At 35.5% G+C, this 27,647-nt stretch overlaps 2 protein-coding genes across 3 annotated transcripts; one reads left to right on the top strand and one right to left on the bottom strand.

Annotated features, from left to right (window-relative positions):
* Positions 1-1,001: 1,001 nt before the first annotated feature.
* LOC123531469 (post-GPI attachment to proteins factor 3-like) lies at positions 1,002-16,272 on the bottom strand. Of its 2 annotated transcripts, none has more exons than XM_053517585.1 (9): positions 16,180-16,272; positions 10,077-10,292; positions 9,452-9,581; positions 8,185-8,334; positions 6,927-6,989; positions 6,123-6,184; positions 4,677-4,813; positions 2,682-2,883; positions 1,002-1,796 (listed from the first exon to the last, which is right to left on the bottom strand). In XM_053517585.1, the coding sequence occupies exons 2-9, from the start codon at positions 10,241-10,243 to the stop codon at positions 1,724-1,726; spliced, it is 984 nt and encodes a 327-aa protein (XP_053373560.1). In that variant the 5' UTR covers positions 10,244-10,292; positions 16,180-16,272; the 3' UTR covers positions 1,002-1,723. The 2 variants fall into 2 exon arrangements, with proteins under 2 accessions (XP_053373560.1, XP_053373559.1); XM_053517584.1 differs by having other exon boundaries at positions 16,140-16,228.
* Positions 16,184-27,647, top strand: LOC123531468 (tripartite motif-containing protein 45-like). Its single transcript, XM_045312464.2, has 3 exons — positions 16,184-16,319; positions 22,808-23,007; positions 23,388-27,647. Exons 2-3 carry the CDS (start codon positions 22,820-22,822, stop codon positions 24,541-24,543), a joined length of 1,344 nt encoding a protein of 447 aa, XP_045168399.2. The 5' UTR covers positions 16,184-16,319; positions 22,808-22,819; the 3' UTR covers positions 24,544-27,647.

The following is a 27,647-nucleotide window of genomic DNA, read 5'->3' as shown; positions in this document are numbered from 1 at the left end:
AAAAAAACAAAAAAAAAAACAGCAATTTTGTCAAAACGAAATTTCATACCCATGAAATTAAAAAAATCCACTGGGACAGTAACCCAATGTACAGTAACATGTTATAATTTCTTAAAATTCACAATTAAAGGAAAACTTCAACACATGAAACAGAATTGAAGAAACTACAACTTAAGACGTAATGTCCTTTATAATGCTATGGAAATTGGCCTTCCATTTTGATCTAGCCAACTGAAACTACAGCTGTGGGACAAGACCAATGTCCAGAAAAGATCAATGTCAAGACAAGACCAGTGTCCAAACAAAACTATGTCCAGACAAGACCAATGTTCAAGCAAGATCAATGTCCAGGCGTGACCAGGCAAGGCACTTTACCTCAGGAATGTAAAAGATCAAGGAGCAATTAAAAAAAATCTCAGTTTCTCCTGAATATTGCACTATCCTCAAACTAACAAGTACCAATTTTCAAAATGAATTGGCTGTTCAAATTTAGCAGGGTTTTTTTTCCTTTCCTCTATTTTAATTTCTTAATTCAGTTACTGACTTTCCAGAATGAAATAATTTTCAACTAATTCAGTTTTGATTGCCTAAAATCAATTAAATCAACAGAAGATGGCACATTTTACAAGAATGTGAAATTACATTCAGTTTGATGAGCAAAGCTTCACAGGATTTCTTTTTTCTTTTCCATTTCTCATAAGGTTTAAGGCAGTGGTCTGACCAGGATTTCTTGGAGAATGCTGAAATCACATATGAGCCGCGCTATGAGAAAACCAACATAGTGGGTTTGCGACCAGCATGGATCCAGACCAGCTTGCGCATCCCCGCAGTCTGGTCAGGATCCATGCTGTTCGCTTTCAAAGCCTATTGGAATTAGAGAAACTGTTAGCAAACAGCATGGAGCCTGACAAGACTGCGCGGATGCGCAGGCTGGTCTGGATCCATGCTGGTCGCATACCCATTATGTTGGTTTTCTCATGGTGCAGCACATATGGTAAATTTGTAAGTTGCCAGTTGTCCACTACCTTAATAATGCCAGTGTTTTAGTTTCATAATGGCAGATGCTAATTATTCATATATTTTTTAATTATTAATTACAGCCAAACAACCTTTCCTGGAATCTAAACCAGCACTGACCCATTTCTGTAAGTACATGTATCTGTGAATGTGTCAAATATAAATGTAGTACCAGTAGTGTCATTTCATGTTGCTGTAATTAACTGCTCAGTTGATGACACAAGGCGCAGGCGGATCAGAAAAGACAATCAAAAACCATTCGGCATATCTGAGTAAGTAGTTATACTATATCAAATGTCAAAATGAGACAAAATAATTACTATGAAAAAAATTTCACATACAAAACTTTGTGAAAATGGCACCAACTTACAAGGAGAAAAATATTACAAAAGTGTTTGATCAATAATTCTGAGGTCAGGCTTGAAAGCATTGTTCAACTTTTTGAGCTCACTGGGCATGATTTACAATATCACTCTGCAGGACACTGGACATGATTTTCTATATAACAGTGCAGGTAACTGGTTTCACTAGGCATGCATGTTCCTTCCTATAGTCTTAAGTTCTCTGTGAATTTGTAGTCTGTGCCTTGTTGTGTTGTACACTGCTTGTTCCGGAACCAGTCTAGAATATGATTCTACAAGAAACCAGTCTACAGCCCAGTAATATAGTGTCCTATTGATCTGGAACCAGTCTGTTCTATCTAGAATCAGTCAATCTTACTTGGTAAGACTCGGTCTGGTCTAGTTTTTCCCAAAAGCTTGGCATCATCTATGATAAAACTGAAATACATGTAGGTAAATCGAAATAAAACACTTTTTCCAAACCAGCCATCAATCTATACTAATTATTCTAACACAAACTGATTTATTTCCAAAATAAACAAAAAAGACTGAAATGTTTGTTATTATGATATAAATCCACTGTTTGTACATCACAATTATTACGTCACAGCAAAAATGAGACAAGCTAAAAATTAGGACTGGGATGATTACTCGGTTAATCGCTCTGATTCGATTACTAGGTGAACCTGGTTTCAATTTTGCAAAACTGCTAATCGCTCTCAAAGAATAAACATCCTACAATTCCAATGAACTGCATGTATACATTACATCCTTGACAGCGATGCGTCTGTGTTTATCGATTGATAATCAGTTAGAATCAAGGGGTGTATAAGGGCCCATTTTCTTCTATTTTTGATCTTAATGATGTCACGAATCATACTTTATCTTTATACATTTCTTTGACAAGCACATAGACACGCAGTTTATTTCCGCTAAAACACATCAACATAATCAATAGTCTCTGATTTGCCTGTCCAGATATATTTAAAATAAAATACACCAAAATATGACTTATTAATTATTACACTGCTTGCAACAGATAAAGTCCTTAAGTTCCTATTGAAGTCAGGTGCCGGAAGTACCTTGATACAGTCGTCAGAAAAGAAAACAGCATTTTCAATATGGCATCTGATTAACCAGTTCAATTCCATTTCATACAAATGATTAACTGGTTTCAAAATTTTGAAAGTAAAAATTCAGTCATAAAATTAAAATGCCTTAAAATATCATCTGTGTTTAAAAGGTTCCTATTACCATTTAAAATCATGTATATGATATATCTGGTTCCTGCATAATTCACAGGATCAAACAGTAGACACTAACCTATACCAGAGTAAAGCCAGCGGCCAGGTTCCAGCATGCCACAGTGAATGGGCATCTAGCGCCCAATATAATGGAGGAAAATCTCCCAGTTCCAAACACAGCAACAGCTGTATACCAACAATAGAAGCTATAGCCTTCCACACGTATTTGTTGCGTCTCATCATAAAACACCAAGCTGTCCAGCCAATCATGTTACACACAGCTGCAAATATAGATTGCTATATGAGCCGTGCCATAAGAAAACCAACATTATAGTGGCTTTGCGACCAGCATGGATCCAGACCAGCCTGTGCATCCTGGTCAGGATCCATGCTGTTCACTTTCAAAGCCTACTGCAATTACAGAAACCATTAGCGAACAGCACGGATCCTGACCAGACTGCGTGGATGTGCAGGCTGATCTGGATCCATGCTGGTCGCAAACGCACTGTTGGTTTTCTCATGGCGTGGCTCATATGTAGATTATCTTTTTAACCTTTACCCTGCTATATTTCTAAAATGGTCTGGTCCGTCATTCAATTTGGGCAGTACCACTTATTATCCAAAGGGGTTGCAAAGGCAGAATCACTTGCCGCCAGGAGGCTAAAGATTAAAAGGCAGTAATTTCTACCTGCATTGTGACCATTTTGCAAAATGTAGAAATTGTTCATGCATTTTATTGTTTACTAACCAGTATTAATATCTAAATTTCTCTATGTACCAGCTTAGGCTAAAGAAGAAATAATAAAGTTAACACTGTGGGGAATCACATGATCAAAATAACCTCTAAACCAAAATAAATTTATGAATAATATGGGATAATATTGGAGCAAAAAATCAAGGTCTACATCTGCTTTCCTGAACAATGACTTTTAGGATTTCTAAAAGAAAGGTGTTGCTTAAATAAAATTAAGGACTATTCAGGCATACATTCATTTATTACTTGCTTTAAAAAGAACAAGTGTAATAATGAAGTGTTGACTATGGAGTATTTGACCAGTTTTGTTCCAGACGCCTTACAGTGGACTGACCTACTGGTACTCCTGTACTGACTTGCAACTTTTGTGAGAACAACTTACATATTCCTATACTGATGTGCATGTTGTTCATAACAACTTACCTATACCTACATTGACTTGGAACTTGGTAAATTCAACTTACCTATTCCTACATTGACTTGGAACTTGGTAAATTCAACTTACCTATTCCTACATTGACTTGGAACTTGGTAAATTCAACTTACCTATTCCCACATTGACTTGGAACTTGGTAAATTCAACTTGGCTATTCCTACATTGACTTGGAACTTGGTAAATTCAACTTGGCTATTCCTACATTGACTTGGAACTTGGTAAATTCAAATTAGCTATTCCTACATTGACCTGGAACTTGGTAAATTCGACTCAGCTATTCCTATCCTTATCTGGACTTTGGTGAGAACAAATTACCTATTCCTGCACTGACCTTGACTTAGGTGAGTTCAACATACATAAATATTTATATCTTGACTTGCACCTTGGTAAGAAGAATATAGTTACGTGAGACTGACCTGCATTTTGATGAGAACACTTGCCTGCTCTTATACTGACCTCACCCTATGTATGAACATATTACCTACTCCTATGTTGACTTGCACCATGGTGAGAACAACTTGTTTATTCTTTCACTTCTCTGCACCTTGGTGAGAACAACTTATTTATTCTTTCACTTCTCTGCACCTTGGTGAGAACAATTTATGTACACCAACATAAATCTGCAACTTGGTGAGAACAACTTACTGCTAGGGAAACAGCTTACCTATTCTTATCAGCACCTAAACCTAGGTGAGAACATCTTACCTATACCTATACTGATCTGCAACTTGATGAGAACAACTTACTTTCTCCTACAATGAAATGAGCCTTTGTGAGAACAACTTACCTATTGCTATTAATACATTAATTTGCATCATCTTAGGAACTATTTACTTACTCCTCGACCAACAGAATTGATCTGCATACTGTTGATAACAACTTACCTACTCCTATATTGACCTGCATGTTGTATCCATAATCAAACTTGTTAAATGTTAAATAGCAGACATGTTGAATAAAAAATGCGACACAACCTAGGCCAATAAGAGCAGGTCTGTACCACTTTACAGTTCCTAACACCCTGAAATATAAAAGTAAATGCAATGACATGAATCAGAATATACAGAAATTTAAGTTAATAAACACTTAAAAAGTGAAAATTTGCCAGAATACATAACACAATCACAAAAACAAGATAAAACAAGAGCTGTCTCCATAGGATGACACATGCCCCCGATGGCACTTTGAATGAATAGTTATGGCTGATGTTAGAGTTTAGGACCTTTGAGCTACGGACCTGGGTCTTGCGCGCGACACGTCGTCTTACTGTGGTACACATTCATGCCAAGTTATTTGAAAATCCATCCATCGATGACAAAGATATGGCCCGGACACACCCATCAATGCACTATCCTTTAATGTCTAAGTGTGTCCTTGACCTTTGAGCTACGGACCTGGGTCTTGCGCGCGACACGTCGTCTTACTGTGGTACACATTCATGCCAAGTTATTTGAAAATCCATCCATCGATGACAAAGATATGGACCGGACACGCCCATCAATGCACTATCCTTTAATGTCTAAGTGTGACCTTGACCTTTGAGCTACGGACCTGGGTCTTGCGCACGACACGTCGTCTTACTGGTACACATTCATGCCAAGGTATTTGAAAATCCATCCATCGATGACAAAGATATGGACTGGACATGCCCATCAATGCACTATCCTTTAATGTCTAAGTGTGACCTTGACCTTTGAGCTACGGACCTGGGTCTTGCGCGCGACACGTCGTCTTACTGTGGTACACATTCATGCCAAGTTATTTGAAAATCCATCCATCGATGACAAAGATATGGACCGGACACGAAAATTGCGGACAGACTGACAGACCGACAGATCGACAGACGGTTCAAAAACTAAATGCCTCCCTTCGGGGGCATAAAAAATGTGTTTGTCAAGTAATGGACAATAAATTTTACTTTCTATCTTTTAGAGACAAGCATGGTTCACACACTTGCATTCAGCTACTTTTTTACATTCATCATTTTCATGATTTTGTTGGTTAATTACGAAATAATATATTCCAGACAGTGATTTATTGTAGAATAAAAGCATTGTTCAGATGTAAAGGAATTACATCATAAAGGTGTAGCATGAGCAATATAATAATATGCATCTGAAGGACAAACAGTAATCACTTTTTGAGATATATTATAATATCAAGGATAATTTTGGATTTTGAGAATTTTTATTTTCTTATAAAAATATAAGAGCAATATGCAATGGCAGAAACAAACAAAGTACAAAAACTTTTTTAAATAATAAAGCCATATTTTCTCATTGCAAAACATGGTATTTTACAAATAAACATTTAAACAAATAACAACTTACCTACAGGCTAAAGTGAAAGTGTTATAAAGCACAATGGAAAAGGCACAAAAGTAATCCATTTTCTGAAATAAGAAACACATGAGAAAACCTTTAATGACTGCAAGAATGAAATCAGATGTTACAGGGTATTACAAAAAAACTTTAAAAAATCTTACATGTAAATATAAATCAACATTATTTTAATGCCACTCCTATATTTCTGCTAAGGTGAGCCTACAAGAGGGCCATGATGGCCCTAGATCACTCTACTGACATCACAGCTTGATTAAATAATTTTGTAACAAGAAACAATGCTGTGAAATTATTTTAAAATTTGGGCAGCAGTTTCAGTAGGGAAAATTTTCAAAGTTTTCCAAATAGTCATCTAGGGAAATCTAGTCCCATCACCCGGCAACAACATTTTTAAACAAAACAAAATAGTTTGAAAGAACTTGGAAGACAGACACCAAAGGCATTGTTGTAAAATTATTTTGAAATAGAGCTAGCAGTTTCACAGAAGATTTTTAAAGCTTTTCCTGTCAACTGGAATGGCAGCCAGAATTCTAAATGGATGGCCTAAATTTCAAGGAATCTGAAAGCGGATTATGCAAGGAACATTCTTGCCAAGTTTGGTTGAAATTGGCAAAGTGGTTTAGGAGGAAATGTTCCTTAAAGAAATTGTGGGCGACAACAGATGGACAGATGATAGATGGACGATTGACAGACAATGGGCATCAAAAGATCCTAAAAGTTTACAAAGAGCACTTGGTGCTCAGGTATTTAAAGCTAAAAGGTATAAAACAGCAAACTAGAAGAAAAACATACCTCAGTGAAATCTGTATCTTTACAATGAAATATTGTAGAGCAAGTCCATGCAAACATGGCAGTCTGAAAAATATTAAAAGAACTTCTTCACCAATATCATTCTGGTAAAAACTGAAACTATATCAAAACAGAAATATAAATAAAATGTTACATATATTAGGGATAATTCCAGTTTTTGTAGGGACTCTGAAGATGTAACAGGAAACAAATATTCATCAATACAATTCTAGCATAAAAGTTGAAAAAGGCTAAACTGAACTAATAGTATTTCTATTACCTTTCATTTCAAATCAAACCTTTGTTTGAATTATGTGTAATAAATTGATATTTTCGGAGTTTTTATCAAGGGCTGTGGTGTGGTGAATGGGGATTTCCCCCTGCTATAGCCCTGCCTACTTTTCCTGTAGCAAAAAAAGTTCTGAACAGGAGGAGGCCCCAGATGTCCCTCTACTCTGCAACTTTCACCTTCTTCTTATATAATTAAAGAAACCCCTGATTTTGCCACGGAGTGTGTCAACAACATGTGCTCTCCTTGTTAACACACCTTTACTACCCTGTTAAAACACCTCTTGAAAAGGACACTAACAGCAGTTTTAAGCTTAAATGATTATTTTCACAATTGCAGCATAATTCCTGTCAATAGCACCTTTGATCTTGTCACTTTCGGGGAATGGGACAATACCATCTCAGTTGGAAAATTTTAAGAGGCATTTTTATTGAAAAGAAAGGGAATTCTATCTTGCAATTATTTCTGATAACGTATATCATGGACTAGTATTTATAGTAGTTTATACGAATTCATTTTAGTTTGACTGTGATGAAAACCTTAAGCTTAACTGAATCACTCAGTACTGGTGTCATATGTGTGGCTGTAACCCTACTGGGGCTTGATCCCCAAACCTCCTGGTTGAACAGATTTTGCTGTTGAAAACATTAGGAACTTTATGCAAAAACAACATCTTAAATTTAAACTAAACTGATTTCTTTTCTGTATCAGTAAAATTTGGTGGAAGAGAATATTTGAAGACAGCGGTATAGACTGGTTCATCATTCAATTTGGGCAATACCATTTACCATTTGAAGGGGTTGTTCACTGAAAATTTATCGACTGAATAGCTAACAGTGCAGACCATGATCAGACTACTCTGTTGTGCAGGCTGATCAGTGTCTGCACTGGCAGCAAAGTCAAAATCACTTGCTGCCAGCCGGCTAAAAGTTTATCTCCAAATGTGTTCAAATGAAGTCCTTGTGTACTTACAATAGCTGCACCATGCCAGACATAATACATAGGTGTAGATGATGGAATCAATTTTCTGTAGTAAAATATACAAAGATGAGCAAGTCCATTGAAAACAGAGAATATCATTGAGGCAGGCTCTTGTATACCATACAATCTCACAAAAGGCCACTGAAAAAACAACAGAATATCACTGATGCAGATTCTTGTATAATTATCATACAACCCAACAAAAAGCCACTGAAAACGAAAAAAGTAAATGTTACTCATAAAGGGTTGTGTATCATACACAGCTTGTAAGATCAGAAAGGAGTGCACAAGACTATCAGTCAAGAGGTTGAAAATTTTATACCCAGGCAAGGTATTACTCTACTGAAAGTTTTATCCCCAGGCAAGGCATTGCTCTAGGCCCAGGCAAGGCATTGTTCTATCGTCAGGCAAGGCATTATTATATCTCAATGCAAGGCATTGCTCTATTCCCAGGCAAGGCATTGCTCTATCCCAAGGCAAAGCATTACTCTATCCCCAGACAAGGCATTGTTCTATACCCAGGCAAGGCATTGCTCTATCCCAAGGCAAGGCATTGCTTCTATCCCCAGGCAAAGCATTGTTCTATCCCCAAGCAAGGCATTGTTCTATCCCTAGGCAAAGCATTGCTCTGTCCCCAAGCAAGGCATTGTTCTATCTCAAGGAAAAGCATTGCACTTGCCCCTGGCAAGACATTGCTCTATACCCAGGCAAGATGTTGATCTATCCCCAGGCAAAGCCTTGTTCTATCCCCAGGCAAAGCATTGTGCTATCTCCAGTCAAGGCACTGTTCTATCCCCAGGCAAAGCATTGTTCTATCCTTAGGCAAGGCATTGTTCTATCCCCAGGCAAGGCATTGTTCTATCCCCAGGCAAGGCATTGTTCTACTAAAAGTTTGATTATGAGACAAGGCAATGTTGTACTAAAATTGTCATATTTAAGGTAGCATTTCTATAAGACTTCTAGGCTCATTTATCAATTCTGCACTGGCAAGGATGCCTCCTTCATGGTAATGTTTCACAGTAATTTTAAAGAATAACTGAAAGTTACTGCATTTAAATTTTAAAGAATTCATAATCAATTTGAAAATATCTCAAAATTGGAAGTCTACGGCATGTGGGTGCTCCTTAAATTCACCGTATTAAGTTTAAATTTGTCCTGTTACATTTTCAATCTGTTTGACTTACTAAATAAGCATTACATCATTTTTTGCTAAACGAGAATTTAGACATTACAAAAACTTATTAAGACAATGAAATACCTTCCCATGAAACTGTGGGACTTTGAGACCATCTTTCTGGAATGCATCTACAGTGATCCACATACACATGTATTTACATTCATCTTCACAACTCCACTTTAGTAACTGGTGGCTGAATGGTTGTTCCTCCCTGTCAGGTATATATAGAACATGTGGTTTAACGGCTATTTAATGTACCGGAAAACCTTATTTCAATAGTTTATTCCTAGCTTGTAGACATATGGGTGGCTAGCTTATGTCAGGTACACTCTAGTGTTTATTTATTTTCAAACGGGGCAAGCAGCTGGGTAGAACCAGAGACTTGTCTGGCTAAAAATTAGTAGCATATCAAACTTTTCTGCCAGTTCACAAGGAATGAGTCAAATATGGGTTGAAGTGGTAAATGAGTAAATTTATAAGACAGCATAGTTTTTGTTGAAATTTTGATATATTATCAACAGAGCACTTATTAAGCCAAATTTTAAAAAAATGTGCTTACGGTAATTTTTAAGATATTGGCAAAAAAAAAACAAAAAACGGCAGGTAATCTGTTTTGTTCTACATATATCCACATTATAGAATTATATCAGGTAAGATAAGATTTATATTATGTTATTCAAAGAACAATTTACATTAGACCACATACTTAAATGTCTTTAACTGTGTTCCTGTGCAATTAACATCTTTACAGTGATGGTTGCATTTTTGATATACATAGGACCTATCTCCAACAGAGGCAGTAACCATAGTAACCACTGCACCAAGCAACAGCAAAACTACTCTCACAGACAGAGGCATCTGTCGAAATTCCATTGTTGTGTTTAAACTCCTTCCATTGGCTGTTAAAGGAAATCTATGAAATCTACAATAAAACACAATACGTACACGAATATAAAAATATGTAGTGTATTGATTGTTATACCGAAATGAAATAATAACACCTTTATTAAAATTTTGCTATGAAGCAAATGTGTCACAGAATTAATATTAAACAACAAAATCATGACTACCAAACCAAGACTCCAATGCCAGTGTTGATCAGCATTTAAAGCAGCAGACCTGTAATGGCAATGGACAAAGTTCGTATTCTCCAAACACTTTAAGCTGCCCATGTATCATGCGTGTATAGGTGCTATACACTGGGCATGTTAAAGAACCAGACTGTCTATTCACACGCCTGTATCTAAAAGGATTTCACTCTCTCTCTATGTTCTGGGGGCTCTCCTTTGGTCAGATTGCTCTGTGTCTGCACTAGTAGAGGATGAATTAGGCAACCTGAGCGGCTGCTTTTGCGCTATGTAAAGCGCCTTTGAACGTGTTTATCATGAAATGGGCACTATATAAATCTGGTACAATAATAAATAAAAAAGATATCCTAAATAACCACAAATTATTCCTTAAAAATATAAGTTTCCATATTTTTAAGCATGAATGCTCTTAATTAGTCTAGCTCTTTAACAGTTGAAGTAAATGACTGACAGGATCACAATATTTGCTTTTTCTTTCTCAAATTTTGCATGTAAGTCTGTTAATACATTAAAGTGTCACTGAACTTCTTGACCCACTTTTCAAATCAACCAACCAAAATAACAATTAGACATATAATATTGTTCATGGTAGACGTTAAATAAGAACTTTTGTGTTGGATCTATGTAAAAAAGGAGGGAGAGAAGAAAGAAAAATTATATTTCCTATAATTATCTTCGAATAAACGTTAATGAAACTTTAATGGAATTTGTTGAACAAGAACCTGCAAATTCCTCAACAGCAACCATGGGGGTCAATGGTTGGGAAAAGAAGCATTTTTAAGCCTTAACTTCAATTATCCAACCACTGCTTCTATCAGTCAGGGGTGTAACTGTTTTAAGTTATGTAACCTGTTTCAGTTACTTTTTCAAGCATTTTATAACCTGTATTAGTTATAAAATATAGTTAACTCAGGTAAGTTATTCAAAAAAAGTCTTTTTGCTGTTCTCACAAAGTGACCTTTATAGTGAAATTAGTAGCAAACTGTGGTTAATCAAATTCTCTTTTAGTCTGATCATGACCTGATAAGCATAATGGGATGTTAAGAGTTTTATAGCTTTAAAACTCTTGCGTAAAACTTTATCAGCCTTGCGTAAAATTTTTTACTGCATAGCTGGAAAGATAAAAGGTCAAGGATTCAGGAAATAATTGCATCAGTCACATTAAAAAAAAGGAATTGGCACAGGAGGGCTTTTTAATATTTTATGATAACTGAAACAAGTTATGAAAGGATAAGCAATAACTCAAATGAGTTATAAACTGCGATAACTTGAAACAGTTACACCCCTGACTGTCTATAGCTTCTAAGTAAACTGATGGTCCTCCAATGTCATATATGGTCTAAAAAGTGCACCTCTGCACAAATGCATACATTTGTACCCGCCTACATCCCTTTGGTTACATTCTACAAGTCTGTCTAAATACCTTTGGTTACAATCTGTTTGCCTTTGGTTACAATCTAAATGTCTTTGGTTACATTCATAACAGTTTAAATAGAATAATTCATGTTAATAATTGTTCCATTTTTGATGTTGTGAATAATATTCTTTATGAATCGTTTGCTTTTCTATACCAAATCATTTGCATTATGAATAAATAAAATTTGTATTTTATGAATTAATAAATATTCTATGCAGGGTTTTTCATCTTCGTATAACAGAGGCCTATATTAGGCCACTTCCCAATCCAAAAATATAGTATTTTTTCCAAACTGTGGCAGAGATATTTCCCAAAATGCAAGGTAAGATTTCCCAAAATCATGCCAAAAAACGGTTAAGATTTTATTTACATTTCTTTAGTATTTCCAGAGGAAGCATTTGTCTGGTATCAATTTTTTGTCGCACTTTAGCCTAACTGTGCACAGAACCACGTGTGACGCATTACCAGTCTAATCCTGACTCGAGACCATTAAAGGCGTTCCCCAAGGCCCAATACTATGACCACTAATTTTTAATATCTTTATTAATGACATATTTTATTTTATTGAAAAATCAAAACATTACAATTATGCTGATGACAATACCCTTTCTTTCAACCATCCGGATCTAGAATTTCTAAAAAACTACCTTAGAACAAGACAGTGAACAATTAATAAAATGGTTCGATTTTAACAAGCAAATCCAGAAAAGTTCCAAGCTATAGCTATAGGTATTAACACACACGCTAAACTATCAACTGTCACCATTGGAAGTAATAAAATTGTTTGTGAAGAATCAGTAAAACTATTAGGAATTGATTTAGATTACAGCCTAAATTTCGACCACCAGATAAAAAAAATGTGCCAGAAAGCCGCTAATCAACTAAACGTAATACTCAGACTAAGCAAATTTTTAAACTTTGAGTGCAAATTACTTATATATAAATATTTTGTTAGATCCACTTTTAACTACTGCCCAGTAATTTGGCATTTCTGCAGTTTAGACCAACACAGATAAATTTGAAAAGCTACAACATAGAGCCTTGAGGATTGTCTATAATGATTTCGAGTCCTCGTACAACGAACTTCTCAACAGAGTAAATATGCCAACATTACACCTCAGAAGATTAAGAACTTTAGCAATTGAAACTTTTAAATGTCTTTATAATTTATCTCCACCATATTTAAATGACTTAGTAACCTTTAAAAACTCAAAATATTCTTGTAGGTACACCAATACAGTTGAAGTTCCGAATGTAAGAACCACCAGCCAGTTACAGTAAGAGATCTGTTCAGTTTGAGGCGACACAGGTCTGGAACAGCCTACCAAACAATATATGCCAAGTAGACAACTACAAGGAGTTTATTAGGCTTATCCGGACTTTGGTCGTCCCAAGCTGTAAATGTTCAATGTGCCACTAGTTTTTTTTTTATCCCTTTAATAAAGGATAAAGGGCCTTTATCCCCACCCCGCTTAGTTGCAGTATGTTAGATGCATGCTCCATTACTGCTTGCTATTTTAGTTTTTGTTTGACTTCTTATTTTTCAGTTCAGCTTTTGTTTGTCAGCTTTCGTTTATCAGTAACGGCTGGTCAGCATTCAGCTTTTATTTTGTCATTTGTCAGATACAACTAGTCAGCATGCTCGCTAGTCTTTTCTTATTCCACTTTATTCCTTTGTCTTAATTAAATGTGTTAACATAATGCTATATTATCCTACTTATATGCCAGTCACATTTGTTTTAACCACGTCTTAAATCTTTTAGTTACAGGTTGTTTGTTTTTTAACTGCTTTATTGTCTCTTGTTTTATAGTCGGAAAATAGCATAATGCTAATGTTATATGTTTAAAAGACCGACTCAAAATAAAGTTTCTTGTATCTTGTAATCCATTATGTTCCATGGCCTGGAGATAAATTTAATTTGTCTTTCAGTGTTTATTTCCGGTTGATTATTTTTCCCAAAATGGACAATTATCGCGCATAAATTTCCCAATTTGAATGGCCAAGGCCACTTCCTGCACATCGTGTCGCTAACTTCAAATGGAGGCTTCAAATACATGCATATTCGAACTCAATTTTTCACACTAAAATTACATGTCTGGAAAGCTCATTCAAAATACAATCATTATGTCCTGACTAATGAGAAAACTGTTTAGTAGGCAAAACACTTTTAAACTCCATGTATGTCAGTGTGTTTTCTGCTTACACCCTTAAATTTCGATTTACAGTCAACTCGTCCCCTAGTCAACTCGTTCCCAATTTGGTCATTTCGTCCCCCTCGGCGATTTCAAATTGGTCATTTCGTCCCCCCTTTTTCGGCCCCCTTTTTAAAACGTATTTTGAAAAAAAAATAATAAAAGTATAATAAATTAAATCGGTTTAAGTATATTTTATGCTAAAAATATACATAAGTTTTCATTTATTTTAAGAAGGTTTTGCTTTAAAAGTGATCGATTTAACAAGGAGGATTTTCTGGGGTTTTTTTTTCTGTTTTTTTTTTTATTTGTTTTTGTAAGTCTGCTTTACTGGACAACATGATTGCTGTTTAAATGTCCGTATTTGATGCTGCTTATTTTCAAACTCTCGACTAAGATTAAACTTTGGTTGGTTGGTTGTAGTTTTATTTATACTCGCTGCCGGGAGTCCCATATGAGCGAGAATATTCGCGCCTTCACTGTCCATCATAGAGCGTCAGCGGGCGTCTTGTCATGCTGTCCCTTGTAGTCCTTGCGGAGTACCGTTCGTGGAAGATGACAATACAAAGCTGAGGTGGTAAACGATCCTTCCTAGGGCCGCATCCCTCGCTCTTAGTTGTGACTCTATCGGCTGTCTTCAATATATTTATGATCACTTCCGGTAGAGCCGCATGCCTGCTCCGCGACGTGCACACGGCGAGAGCTTGGAGCAGGATTAAACTTTTTATTAAACTTTTTTTTATAACAAATAATTTCCTCACTTCAATCAACTACTAACACTACTTGTGGAAAATTTTCACACATTTCATTCGGTTAATCAACAACTTCTCATGCAATTAAATACCATTAACACCTTCCAATCAGCCCAATCAACGCCTTTTAATGTGATTAATAACCTTTAACACCTTTCGTATGCAGGTTAATATGCTCATTCTACTTTTTTTTAGAAACCACTGTCTCTCTACTTTTGAAGTATTTCTTTTTTTATTTTAATAACAAAAATGAATATAAAGCATGTTGGTTATATTTTTTTTATTTAGTAAAACATATGTGACAGATATTAATTGTTTAATTATTCTTTATTGTATTTCTAATTAAAATTTTCGTTTATTATGACCAGAGGTAAGGATTTATTGCTCTCTCTTTTCTTACTATGATTTTTAAAAAGTTAATTAGATCTTCTATTATATTATATTTTTAATACTAAGGACATTGTATTTTTTTATCTTTTATTTCAGTTAATTGTCTTATATTTACAGTATATTTTTTTTATTATTTTATAAAACCTAATTATTTAAAGTTAACTATTTCCAATATAACTCCTTCAAAACTCACGATGATTTTAAATACAAGTTTTCAAAGTCAAACATATCAAAAGAAAGCAAAAATTCCTAAAATATTAATGGGGACAAAATTACCAAAAGGGGACGAATTGACCAAAAGGGGGACGAGTTGACCAAAATGGGGACGAGTTGACCAAATTTTTTGATGTGGGGGATGAAATGACCAATTTTGGGGGACGAAATGACCAAATTGGGGACGAGTTGACTGGGGGACGAGTTGACTAGGGGACGAGTTGACTTGATACCGACCTCAGTCATGTAAAGCTATGTATGCGTTTATGATACTTTATCATTTATCGATCGGTATATCTTTAAACGTCACTCACTTGATGATGTGTATGTAAAACTATTATAAATCATGAAGTTTAAATTTCCACAACAGTTTTGATCCTAACTAGTTGAGATGTAGAGGCAGATATATGGTAAATGTCAGTCTGTGTGAAAGCCGACTAGGTAAAAAGCAAATCAAGACTGCATCAAATGTGGATATATCAACAAAGCAACACATGTACTTCTACTGCTACCTGTCAACATTACTGACAAATTTTAAGCTAATAACTTTAGTCCCAAGGGTCTGCCAGGTAACCTTGCTTGTTAATTTTCTACTTTCGGTTCAATTGCCGCGATTCCTTTTTCTGGTTATAGGGAAAATTAGAAGGTTTCCTCGCCTAAACTGCTACCTTTGATTTATTTGCATCAAAATTTAAACTGTAGTTTCTTGTAATTACCATTACGACAGGTATTTCAAGTCAAAACCATAATATTTACGATTGTTTCAGCTTCCGCAGCAACCGGCTCACATCGCACTTCCGCCTGCATATTATTAAAGCGCCCAGTGACTCAGATTAAAAAAGTCAAATTTTGAAACTCTAGTAGATCTAATCTATCTCCAATGAAAGCATGCGATGGTTTGTATAATTATTGAGTCAGCTTTATGTTATTTATTTTAGTAAAGATAAATTATAATTTGGTTTCTGAATATTTTTAATTAATTTTAATTTCATTGATTCGTACACGAAATATTTCGTACCAGGGTTTTAATAATAGGCAGTGGCTGAAGATCATCTCGTATTTTACTTGTTGTTTTAAATACATGGTAAGTCACAGGAGTATTCATAATTCTTTAATCCCGGGAAAAATTCGATCACGAATTCGACAAATAGTTAAAAGCAATTTGTACCCAGTGATCGGAAGCTTTTATTGATTTGATGGATTTTGTTCATGAATTGTTGAATTCATTTTACTGCTAGGGCTTAAAATAAAATTAAGTTTGTTTGACCTTTACCGACCGACCCGAAAAAATTGCCGCGACTCAAATAATTTGATTGCATTCCAGAGAAAAAAAAAAATTTTATTTTCTTATCAAAGGGAAAAACTTATTTTGGTGCTTGAAACTGGCGATTATTTTATTTAACAAATGCGTACATAATTATGGCAAGTGAGAAAGTAACCCGCGGTCGGCTTGTAGAAATCGATAAAGCGGACTGTTTATCATCTCGTGTATTCCGAAAACGTGTCAACTATGCCGATAACGTTGCCTAAGGCCATAGGATGCAGACGACAATGAAACCGCTTATAACCGGAAGGCAATCTGACGAAAGGACATAATTTTACAAATCTAGTATCTAATTTACCCGCTAAACGTAAAGAAACCAAAACGTCATGCCGGTACTTTTCCATTCCACGAGCACGTGCGAGCTATCGTAATATCTAATTTCCATCACTCGACGTTACTTTTGTTTACACATACACAAAAAAACGCGCGTAGTGCATTCTTTTTTTGTTATTATCGCATCAATACTTTTTTAGCACCGCTTAAGAAGTAATATAGTTTGAATTCTATAACGATTTTAATAAGATATCGACAGGAATGTAGGCAAAATTCTATAAAAACGGTCAAATTTAAATTTAGTTCTTTGTAAAATTTCAAACAGTGCGATCTTAAAATTACTTATTTCTTTCTAAGAGTAAATAAATGATAAATTCTATGGGCATAAAGTTCAGACTTTTGACCAGAAGGTACAAAAAACAAAACAAAAACAAAAACAGAATAAAAAAATCTTAAATAATGAAAAAGCGTCAGCAATTTAAATACATGGCGTAAAACGACTTTTGGCAAACAGATTTATGATAGTGCGGCAAAATAGCTCACAGAGGTAGGATATCCACAATTATCGTTTGACACATTTACCTGTCAGTTTATACAGGATATTGAATTCGCTTTAAGAAATTAAAGAAGAAACTTTTTTATTGATTAATTCAAAGAACCGAGGCGGTACGATCAAACAGTGATGTGTTATATGGCGCGAAAACATGACGTAATTCCATGACAATCTCGGGCAACTGTAACGCTTTGATCTCCACTTCAAATGCCATGATACCTACACACTTCTTTTAGCTCTTTGAGGGGGGTGTTAATTGATGATGAAAACAATGACAAGGACTAAGTTTATCAACAGAATAATTACCGATAATCGTTTACGCTTTTTATTACGCTTCCAACACTGGGTGGATTATGATTATTGTGTCCATATTTTTGGGACACTTTACAAAATAATCATTTTTCGGGAAATAAGTCTTGAGAAAGTGAAAATAACTAGTCCAAACATTTTTGGGAAATACGGTAAGGGCCTAGACTGTGATTATTTTTACTATCGATGCAGTTATTATGGAGAGCAACTAGGTGGTGGTGATTACTAAAATACCCTGAAAGAAAAATGTCTGCTGTGAAAACGAAATTTAAGAAGAACAAATACGATTGATTACAAAGGAAACGTAATGTACATGAGATTATTATTTGTCTACTATGTGTTATATTTGAAATTTGCTTGTACATAATACTGCTTTCATAACAGTGACAGTATTACGGCAATTGACAGGCGAGTGGTGGGAAATTTGATTATCTGTGAAAATATATTATGAACTGACTTAATTGTTGATTTCAAAATGTCTTTAATCAGAGATCGTTTTGAAATGCATTTGTTCGAAGTGAGAAAATCTCAGTTTCCGAATTTCAAGAATTTGACACGAACGTAAATGTTTTGAAATATGACAAGCTAGATAGTTTTAATATTTTAATTTTGTAATGCCAGAACAAAGAGGTATAAAAAATCTTATACTTCTTTTGCAAGGACAATGGCATAATAAATGTCTGATGTCGGGGATACCCAATCTTGTTTCTGTTCTTAGTAACATGACCAATACGTGAAAGTAGCTTGAAGCTAAAAAATCATCACTTTTGCTTGCATACTGCCATAACCGTTGTAAAAACCTTCTAAAACTCATAAAAAGTTATTATCTATTGAATTAAGCATCAAACACTTGTTGAAAATAAGCTGTAATTCAGTAGTGTGTTTAGATGCCAAATATTTTCGCGACTATATCGTTTTGTACTTTTAAGCGCAGATGTAGTAAATACATTTTTGATATATATATAAAGAAAAAGTATAGACATGAAAGATACTCAAAGACTTGGTCAACTTTGCCTTATGTGCAAATTAAGTCTGTGCCCATATTGTGTGTGCATGAATAGCGCTAGGGGTTTATTACAAGCATACATTTAACAGAGCATCTTCCGAGATTATCTACAAGCAATAGGTATTAATAAACAGACTTTAATTTTTATTATTACTGAGACAACAAACATTAAAAAAAAACTAAAATATAATAAAATTATTTACCTACCTACCTACCCACTGTAAAAATACTGGGTTGGTAAAGGTCAAACAAACTTAATTTTAATTTAGGCCTAGAGTAAAAAAATAAATAACATTGATTACTGGAAATCGCTGTTAAAATTCCATCTTCAATAGATACGCCTTGAACCAGAGTGGGAGAAGGACTGGCAAATGTTATTCAACCCCTCCAAGTGTGAAGTTGTCAGAATTACTAGGAAACGTAACCCAATCAGAGCCAAATACTCCATCCATAGCCATGACCTAGCTGAAGTAACTTCCGACAAATATCTTGGAGTCACAATCACCAACAATCTGACCTGGAACGCACACATCGACGACAAAACCAAGAAGGCCAACAACACACTTGGTTTTCTCCAACGGAACATATCCAGATGGCCAAGGGAAACAAAGGCTCTGTGCTACACCAGCGTAGTCAGACCCATCATTGAATATACCTCAACCGCATGGGACCCCCACACTAGCAGGAACATCCAGCAGCTGGAAGCGGTTGAGCAAAGAGCAGCCAGATTCGTGATGGGTGACAAAACCACCAGTCACTCAGTCAGATGATAGGTAGCCTAGGCTGGGACTCTTTACAGCAGAGAAGAACCAGTAACAGACTGGTGATGATGTACAGGATCATCCATGGCCTTATAGACATCCCTGGTGGACAGTTTCTTCATCCATCGGCACTTACAATCTGTGGTCGAGCAATGAAATACATGCTGCCATTCTACCGGACACCAACACTCCTTCTTCCCAGCTGGCATTCGTCTGTGGAACCAGCGGCCAGAGCAAGTCTCCACAGCCCAAACCTTAGCACCTTCAAGGCCGGGCTTATCGCCCACCACAAATAAACCCATTCAGGGTTTTTATCGTCTTTTATCGCTTTTTTTCTTTCACTGTTCGCTCATCACAACGACCTTGTACATAGTTTTCATATGCGACGATGCTCCAGAGTGGGTCCTGCATATTAATGGAAGAAGAAGAAGAAGATATTAATTATAAATGAAATATTTGCAAAAAACGTAGTATTAACGGCAACTTTATGACAACTTATCATAACTTTTACCAGCAATTACCTGATACACTAGGAATACAGTAAATAACGTACAGTATATACATAGTCATAATTATATATTGATTAGTGATTACCGGACTTCTAGACTCCAGGTCTAGAGGTCCAGTTACCGGACCCCTAGCCACTTCCTTAATAATAATATAAAAGGACCAAGGCCAGTAACTCAAATTTAAAGGTTTCACACTTTGAGATGTTGTATTAAATGCTTTTCCATTAATCTGCCATCCAACAAGGACCTCAATTTTAGAATGTATCCTACATATTTAGTATCATGACGCAATTTTTCCCTTATTAATTTTATCAGTCCATAATATTGCCACAATTCACATCCAATGTGGGAATTAAGTTTGCTCTATCTTTTGCTTATCTGCAAGAATGATTGACATAGAGTTTTATTACAAATCATAATTTTGCTTATAATTAAATATTTGACGGTAAATGAGAGAATGTCAGCAGCAGACATGGCTGTCAACTCCTTTTGGGGAAGGGGTCAGGGCCCTTACAAGGGAAAATACATTATTTTCGTAAAGTAGGAGATTTTAATGTTAGAATTATTTCAATTTGCAGTGTTTTTTTCTAAGTTTTGGGGGAATGGTGGCAGGACTGTAAGGAGGGGAAAATCTTGGCGTAACCACTAAAATAGGAGAAAAATTTTGTTGTGATAAAAACAATATTTTTCATTTAAATATGTTGCACTAAAAAAGAAAATGATTTAAAAGCACATTGTCCCATGTTTTAAATGGTACAGTTACAATTTATATCATGTCAGGTTTTTTTTCCCCTTCATAATAGGAGCCGTTTATAGGCCCTTCCCCTCAGAAAATGTCTTTTAAATCTTCCCCTTTGCACTAATACCAAGCTATTTTTTCCCCAAATCACAGGCCTGGGCCCCTTCCCCTCCTGGTAAAAAAACACCCTGCACCCTTTTTTTTTTTTGAGGGATTTTCTTTTTCAGAAATAGGGGAAAACAACAAACTTTTTGAACAGGGGAACAGCCAAAAAACACACTGAAATTTGTCAAAAAAACATGGCCACCAGGTGATATTGTCACATAAAATGTCTTCTTTTCAGAAAGTGCTAGTTTGTGAAACTTGATACATGTATAACCATGATAACCGGGCTCCTTATTTTCGTTGGGAAATCAGCTATTAACAAGTGCTAGAGTTTTATCTTTTATTCCATTCTAAATAAATTTTTTTTCAGTAATTCCAATTCATAACAATTCTTAATTAATTAGTACATAATGTTATCTTCGAAAGTTTCCGAAGTATTTCTTGCCTAAAATCTTAAAATATCAATTTTGACTGCTGATGCCTAAAACAAAACTCAAACCTTAACTGACTTTCTCTCTAACCCCTTCTTTCAATTTTCCCTCCAAACTCTCCCACATATTCATTCACGCTCACTTCATACTTCAACCAGTCATATCATACTTCAGCCAATCATATCATACTTCAGCCAATCCTATCACACATGCCTGACCAGTACTTGTCTATCATAATTAATTCCACCAGCTTATTACTTTCTGATACCAATTTAATAACACTTACTAATTAAACTATTACCATATTAAATTCTGTCTGGAATATCTTTTGAAGTAGTAGACCAAACCAAATCAAATTTATGTTTAGCTATAATTATTTCTAGATAAGTAATAAACTGTAGAAAGGTATGGGCACTCAGATGAAATAATGATTTATTGTTATTTTAATGATTTTCATAATAAAAATATGTCTAAAATCTAGAACTGGTCACACACCCATGGATAAATGGCAATATGGAGAATATGCACATCCGTTCATTTTGTTGCTATGGAAACAAACGTGATTGCTATGGCAACAGATAGTCAAGAAATATGAGAAAAGGTAGATTCTGGGTTCAAGAGACTTTTTCATGAAATTTGGTGAATATATAGTTAGAAGTAAATGTGGAGAACAGCCATGGACATTATATTATTTTTTCTGTTTGTCTGTCCATTCATTTATCTGTCTGTCCTTCTCTTACTTACAGATGATGGATTCTGTCATTACTTCAAGTGTACTAAAGATTTTTTTCATGAAACCAGTGGGACATAGAAAGCAATAATTATGTAGAATATACAGATCATTTTATTATCCATACATTTGTATGTCTGTCTGGCTGGTCTAAGTCGCACAAGATAGATACTTTGTTAACTGTCAGAGAACAAGAATATTTTTCATGAAACGTGACGTACATGTTGTAGATGATGGTAGTTTATTTGGAGAATTTGCAAGTTCTTCAGTTAATTTCAAATATAAAAACGTGAGTTTCTATGGCATCAAATATGACAAAGTCCCCATTTAATGGTGGACATTCATTGCTGGACAGTATTCTTGTTATACTTGTTTGAGCTGAGAAACTCTGGCAAGCAATGTGGGGCCATCATGGTCCTCTTGTTTCTACGTACTCAAAAGCATGGTGTCAAAATTCTGTATGTACAATCATCTTCTATTGATTGCATCAACTTATGCTTATAATATGTCTCAGTGGATGTCTAATTATAATAAAATAAGCATTGGAATGTTACATGTATAGGGATGATATATATTTTGGACCTGCATTAAATCCAAGTACTGTTGTACAAACCAACTGAGAATTACGGTATGTCTCATTTCAGATCTGATGTAAAATGAGCACAATGAACACATCAGTGATGGAGCATGACAAGATTGAGAGGCTGCGTGACCGCATGTTGCAGTGTCCGATATGTATGGACGAGTACAAAGACCCACGTATACTCACCTGCCATCATACTGTTTGTTTGAGTTGTCTTCTTGATTACATCCATGCCTCCTCATCGTCAGGTAGAATGTTCAGGTTAGTATTCGGTGATTGTCAGTTGTTTTAAAGCTGATATATATCTTATTCTCCAAAGAGAATAATTTAGTTGTAATTATGCTCCTGGTGTCAAAAACTAAGTTTTCATCCATTTCAAATGAAATCAACATGAAATTGACTTAGTTACTCAACAGTTTCCATTCAATTTAAATGAAAGATGGTATACATTGTTGACATGAAATGGGCATTGGCATATTTTTGGGACTTTCATGTCTTATTACTTTTTAACTATTTGAGTTATGTCCTTATTTGGACTTCACTATATTACAACAACCTGCGTGTACCTATGATAGATACCGCAATACTGGTATATAAATTTCATGAATTTCTATAACACTAGCTTATGATATCTGTTTTAGGTGTCCACAGTGCAGGGCAGATGTATGTGTTCCACGAGGGGGAGTTAAAGATTTTCCACCAAACTTTTACATCAACTGTATTCAAGACGAGATTGGTTCCCGGCCATATTTTGGTATTTGTGATGTTTGCGAGCGGGACTGGCTGATGTCACAGTACCGTTGCATTGACTGTGACCTTGATATTTGTAAGTTCTGTATACATGAGCACCGACTTTTCAAGCACATGACTGGACGCCAACCGAACATCATTAAAATTGAAACAGGTAACATAGGAATTAACCTGACATCGGAGAAGTCATGTACCGACCATAAAGACGAGTCGCTGCAGATGTACTGTATGACGTGTGATGTCGCCATTTGTGTTTCATGCGTGTGTGAGAAACATCGGAAACATAACACCATGACCTTGGTCAAGAAACTACAAGTAGCTCGTAAACTTCTACAATTTGATTATGACCAGCTTATGCTCGATGTAAAAGAGGTCAAGAACAGCCTGACAAAACTGCATGATGTAGAAAAAAAGGGCGACAAATCGGCGGACGATGCCATTTCTCAGATCAAGGATTATACGCAGGGCATCATAAGCTGCATAGAGAAAATGTCCGATGAGAAAATTGATCAGATAAAAGCCGACAGAGGGAAACATTTGAAAGAAATTCACGATTACGAGAAAGATTTGGCTGTCTTTTTGGAGCAGCTTCATAGGGGGTCGACTTTTCTCGGCGATCTGCAGGATGAAGACATGTGCCTGGAATTGCTGACGGCTTTCCAAAAGTACAAAGGGGTAATAGAATCTACGCAAAAGTCTGTAGCAAACAGAAAAATTAAACAGAACAACTTTTCTTTCTGTCCAGGAAAAGTTAACAACAAACTTGGCAATATATGGATAAGTAGAAGTGTACTAGGTAACAATGAAGAGGAAAAAGTTTTCCTTCCAAGGGAGCAGACAAAGAAAGGAATGAGCAGACTGGTTTCTGGAAGAATTTCTTTGACTGGTTGCATGTTGGTGCTAGTTTTCTTGTTTTTGTTGATTGGACTGGTTCAGTTTGTGATGTGTATAGCAGATAATGGTGCTAATGTGGAAAACATAATGTGTACAGCATTGTATGGCTATCTTTGTCTTGCTGGGGTGTTTTCTTACAGAAAATCGAGATAATAAATGTAATCAGAATCTGTTTTTATCTGCATTCTGATTCTGAAATTTGGACTAGGTCTTCCAAACAATACTTTTTTTTATTTTTATTTGCCTTTATTTTTTAAAGCCACAACAGATTTGTAAGAAATTTGGCATGAATAAAGCTCCAAATTCTTAAGAAATATTAAATTCTGTAAAATAACAATAATACAGATAGGTTATGTTATCAAGTAACAGCAGATTGAAAATAGCTGATGCCTTTAAACATTTGTGTCTGAAATTCTATCTCAGAATCTTGATAAATACAGAGCTTACATTGAAAGTTGATAGGATGTATACCAGTCGCTTTGTAGTCATTTTCTTGCTAAATAGTATTTTCTATTGACCACCATATGTCATGTAAGATACAGAACTGTATTACAAGACATTGATGTAAAAGCTTTGTATGTGTGTAATATTGCAATTTTTATAATGACAAATCATGTTTTATTTTCAAATATACAATGTTACATTATTGTATTGTCAGACTACTTAAAACAAGTGAGAAATAGTTCATTGAATGAATGAAGTAAAGGATTCACGCTGTTTTTGCAAAGTAATGCTGTTGTGAACTATGTATCTCAGTAATTTTTATATGCTAAGAGTAATCATGGTATCTCCTAGTTATTCTCAAAATGAAGTTCTGCAGAAAAAAATATTCCCACAGACTGGGTGAAAATGAAGAATTTGTAGACTACAGAATTTAAGGCTTACACAGTGTGTGTTTGGTTATATTATTGTCAGACATGTGATCGAAAACCTAGAAAATACTGAAATGTACAAATAGTGCATTATAAAAAAGAAATTTAGAAAAAAAAGAACAGTTTAACTGTTTTATTGAAATGCTTGACTGTGTAACATCATGATTGTAAAAGGCAGTGAATAGCTGCTGTATATTTTGTTTCTATCACAGAAAAAAATCTGTTCTTCATGATTACGATTAATGAAAACTACAAGAAATAATTTTAATGCTATAATGTGCTGAAAAAATATTTATTATGCCTATTTTTGCAAGATGGCTTTTCCACTATGGCTTACAGTTGATTATATTAAATGTGCTATGGATGCCTGTCAGTGCATTGTAAAAATGTGATGTTTGTATGTGTAAAGCTTTGGCAGTGAAAAGGATATTTCATATAGTTACTTAGTGTTTTAGTGATTTTTAGCTCACCTGTCACAAAGTGACAAGGTGAGCTTTTGTGATCGCGTGGCGTCCGTCGTCCGTCGTCCGTGCGTCAGTGCGTGCGTGCGTGCGTGCGTGCGTAAACTTTTGCTTGTGACCACTCTAGAGGTCACATTTTTCACGGGATCTTTATGAAAGTTGGTCAGAATGTTCATCTTGATGATATCTAGGTCAAGTTCGAAACTGGGTCACGTGCGATCAAAAACTAGGTCAGTAGATCTAAAAATAGAAAAACCTTGTGACCTCTCTAGAGGCCATATTTTTCAAGAGATCTTCATGAAAATTTGTCAGAATGTTCACCTTGATGATATCTAGGTCAAGTTCGAAACTGGATCACGTGGGGTCAAAAACTAGGTCAGTAGGTCTAAAAATAGAAAAACCTTGTGACCTCTCTAGAGGCCATATTTCTTAATGGATCTTCATGAAAATTGGTCAGAACGTTCACCTTGATGATATCTAGGTCATGTTCGAAACTGGATCACGTGGGGTCAAAAACTAGGTCAGTAGATCTAAAAATAGAAAAACCTTGTGACCTCTCTAGGGGCCATATTTTTCATAAGATCTTGATGAAAATTGGTCAGAATGTTCAACTTGATGATATCTAGGTCAAGTTCGAAACTTGGTCACGTGGGGTCAAAAACTAGGTCAGTAGGTCTAAAAATAGAAAAACCTTGTGACCTCTCTAGAGGCCATATTTCTCAATGGATCTTCATGAAAATTGGTCAGAATGTTCACCTTGATGATATCTAGGTCAAGTTTGAAACAGGGTCACGTGGGGTCAAAAACTAGGTCAGTAGATCTAAAAATAGAAAAACATTGTGACCTCCCTAGAGGCCATATTTTTCATGAGATCTTCATGAAAATTGGTCAGAATGTTTACCTTGATGATATCTAGGTCAATTTCGAAACTGGGTCACGTGGGGTCAAAAACTAGGTCAGTAGGTCTAAAAATAGAAAAACCTTGTGACCTCTCTAGAGGCCATATTTCTCAATGGATCTTCATGAAAATTGGTCAGAATGTTCACCTTGATGATATCTAGGTCTAGTTTGAAACTGGGTCACGTGCGGTCAAAAACTAGGTCAGTAGGTCTGAAAATAGAAAAACTTTGTGACCTCTCTAGAGGCCATATTTTTCATATGATCTTTATGAAAATTGGTCAGAATGTTCACCTTGATGATACCTAGGTCAGGTTCGAAACTTGGTCACGTGCGGTCAATAACAAGGTCAGTAGATCTAAAAATAGAAAAACCTTGTGACCTCTCTAGAGGCCATATTTTTCAAGAGATCTTGATGAAGATTGGTCAGAATGTTCATCTTGATGATATCTAGGTCAAATTCAAAACTGGGTCACGTGCGGTCAAAAACTAGGTCAGTAGGTCTAAAAATAGAAAATTCTTGTGATGTCTCTAGAGGCCATATTTCTCACTGGATCTTCATGAAAGTTGGTGCGAATGTTCATCTTGATGATGTCTAGGTCAAGTTCATAACTGGGACATGTGCGGTCAAAAACTAGGTCAGTAGGTCGAAAAATAGAAAAACCTTGTGACCTCTCTAGAGGCCATATTTTTCACGAGATCTTCATGAAAATTAGTGAGAATGTTCACATTGATGATATCTAGGTCAAGTTTAAAAGTGGGTCACGTGCCTTGAAAAACTAGGTCATTAGGTCAAATAATAGAAAAACCTTGTGACCTCTCTAGAGGTCAATTTATTTTTTCAATGGATCTTCATGAAAATTGGTCAGAATTTTTTATCTTGATGATATCTAGGTCACATATGCTCAAAAACTAGGTCACTTTGTCAAATAATAGAAATAACGACGTCATACTCGGTTCAACACTGGGTCATGTGGGGATAGGTGAGCGATTCAGGACCATCATGGTCCTCTTGTTTAGTGACACA

Source organism: Mercenaria mercenaria, chromosome 11 (genome assembly GCF_021730395.1).
Source record: "Mercenaria mercenaria strain notata chromosome 11, MADL_Memer_1, whole genome shotgun sequence".
NCBI classification, from domain to species: Eukaryota; Metazoa; Mollusca; class Bivalvia; order Venerida; family Veneridae; genus Mercenaria; species Mercenaria mercenaria.
Note: the sequence above shows the minus strand (reverse complement) of the source record. Positions and strands in the feature narration are given on the sequence as shown.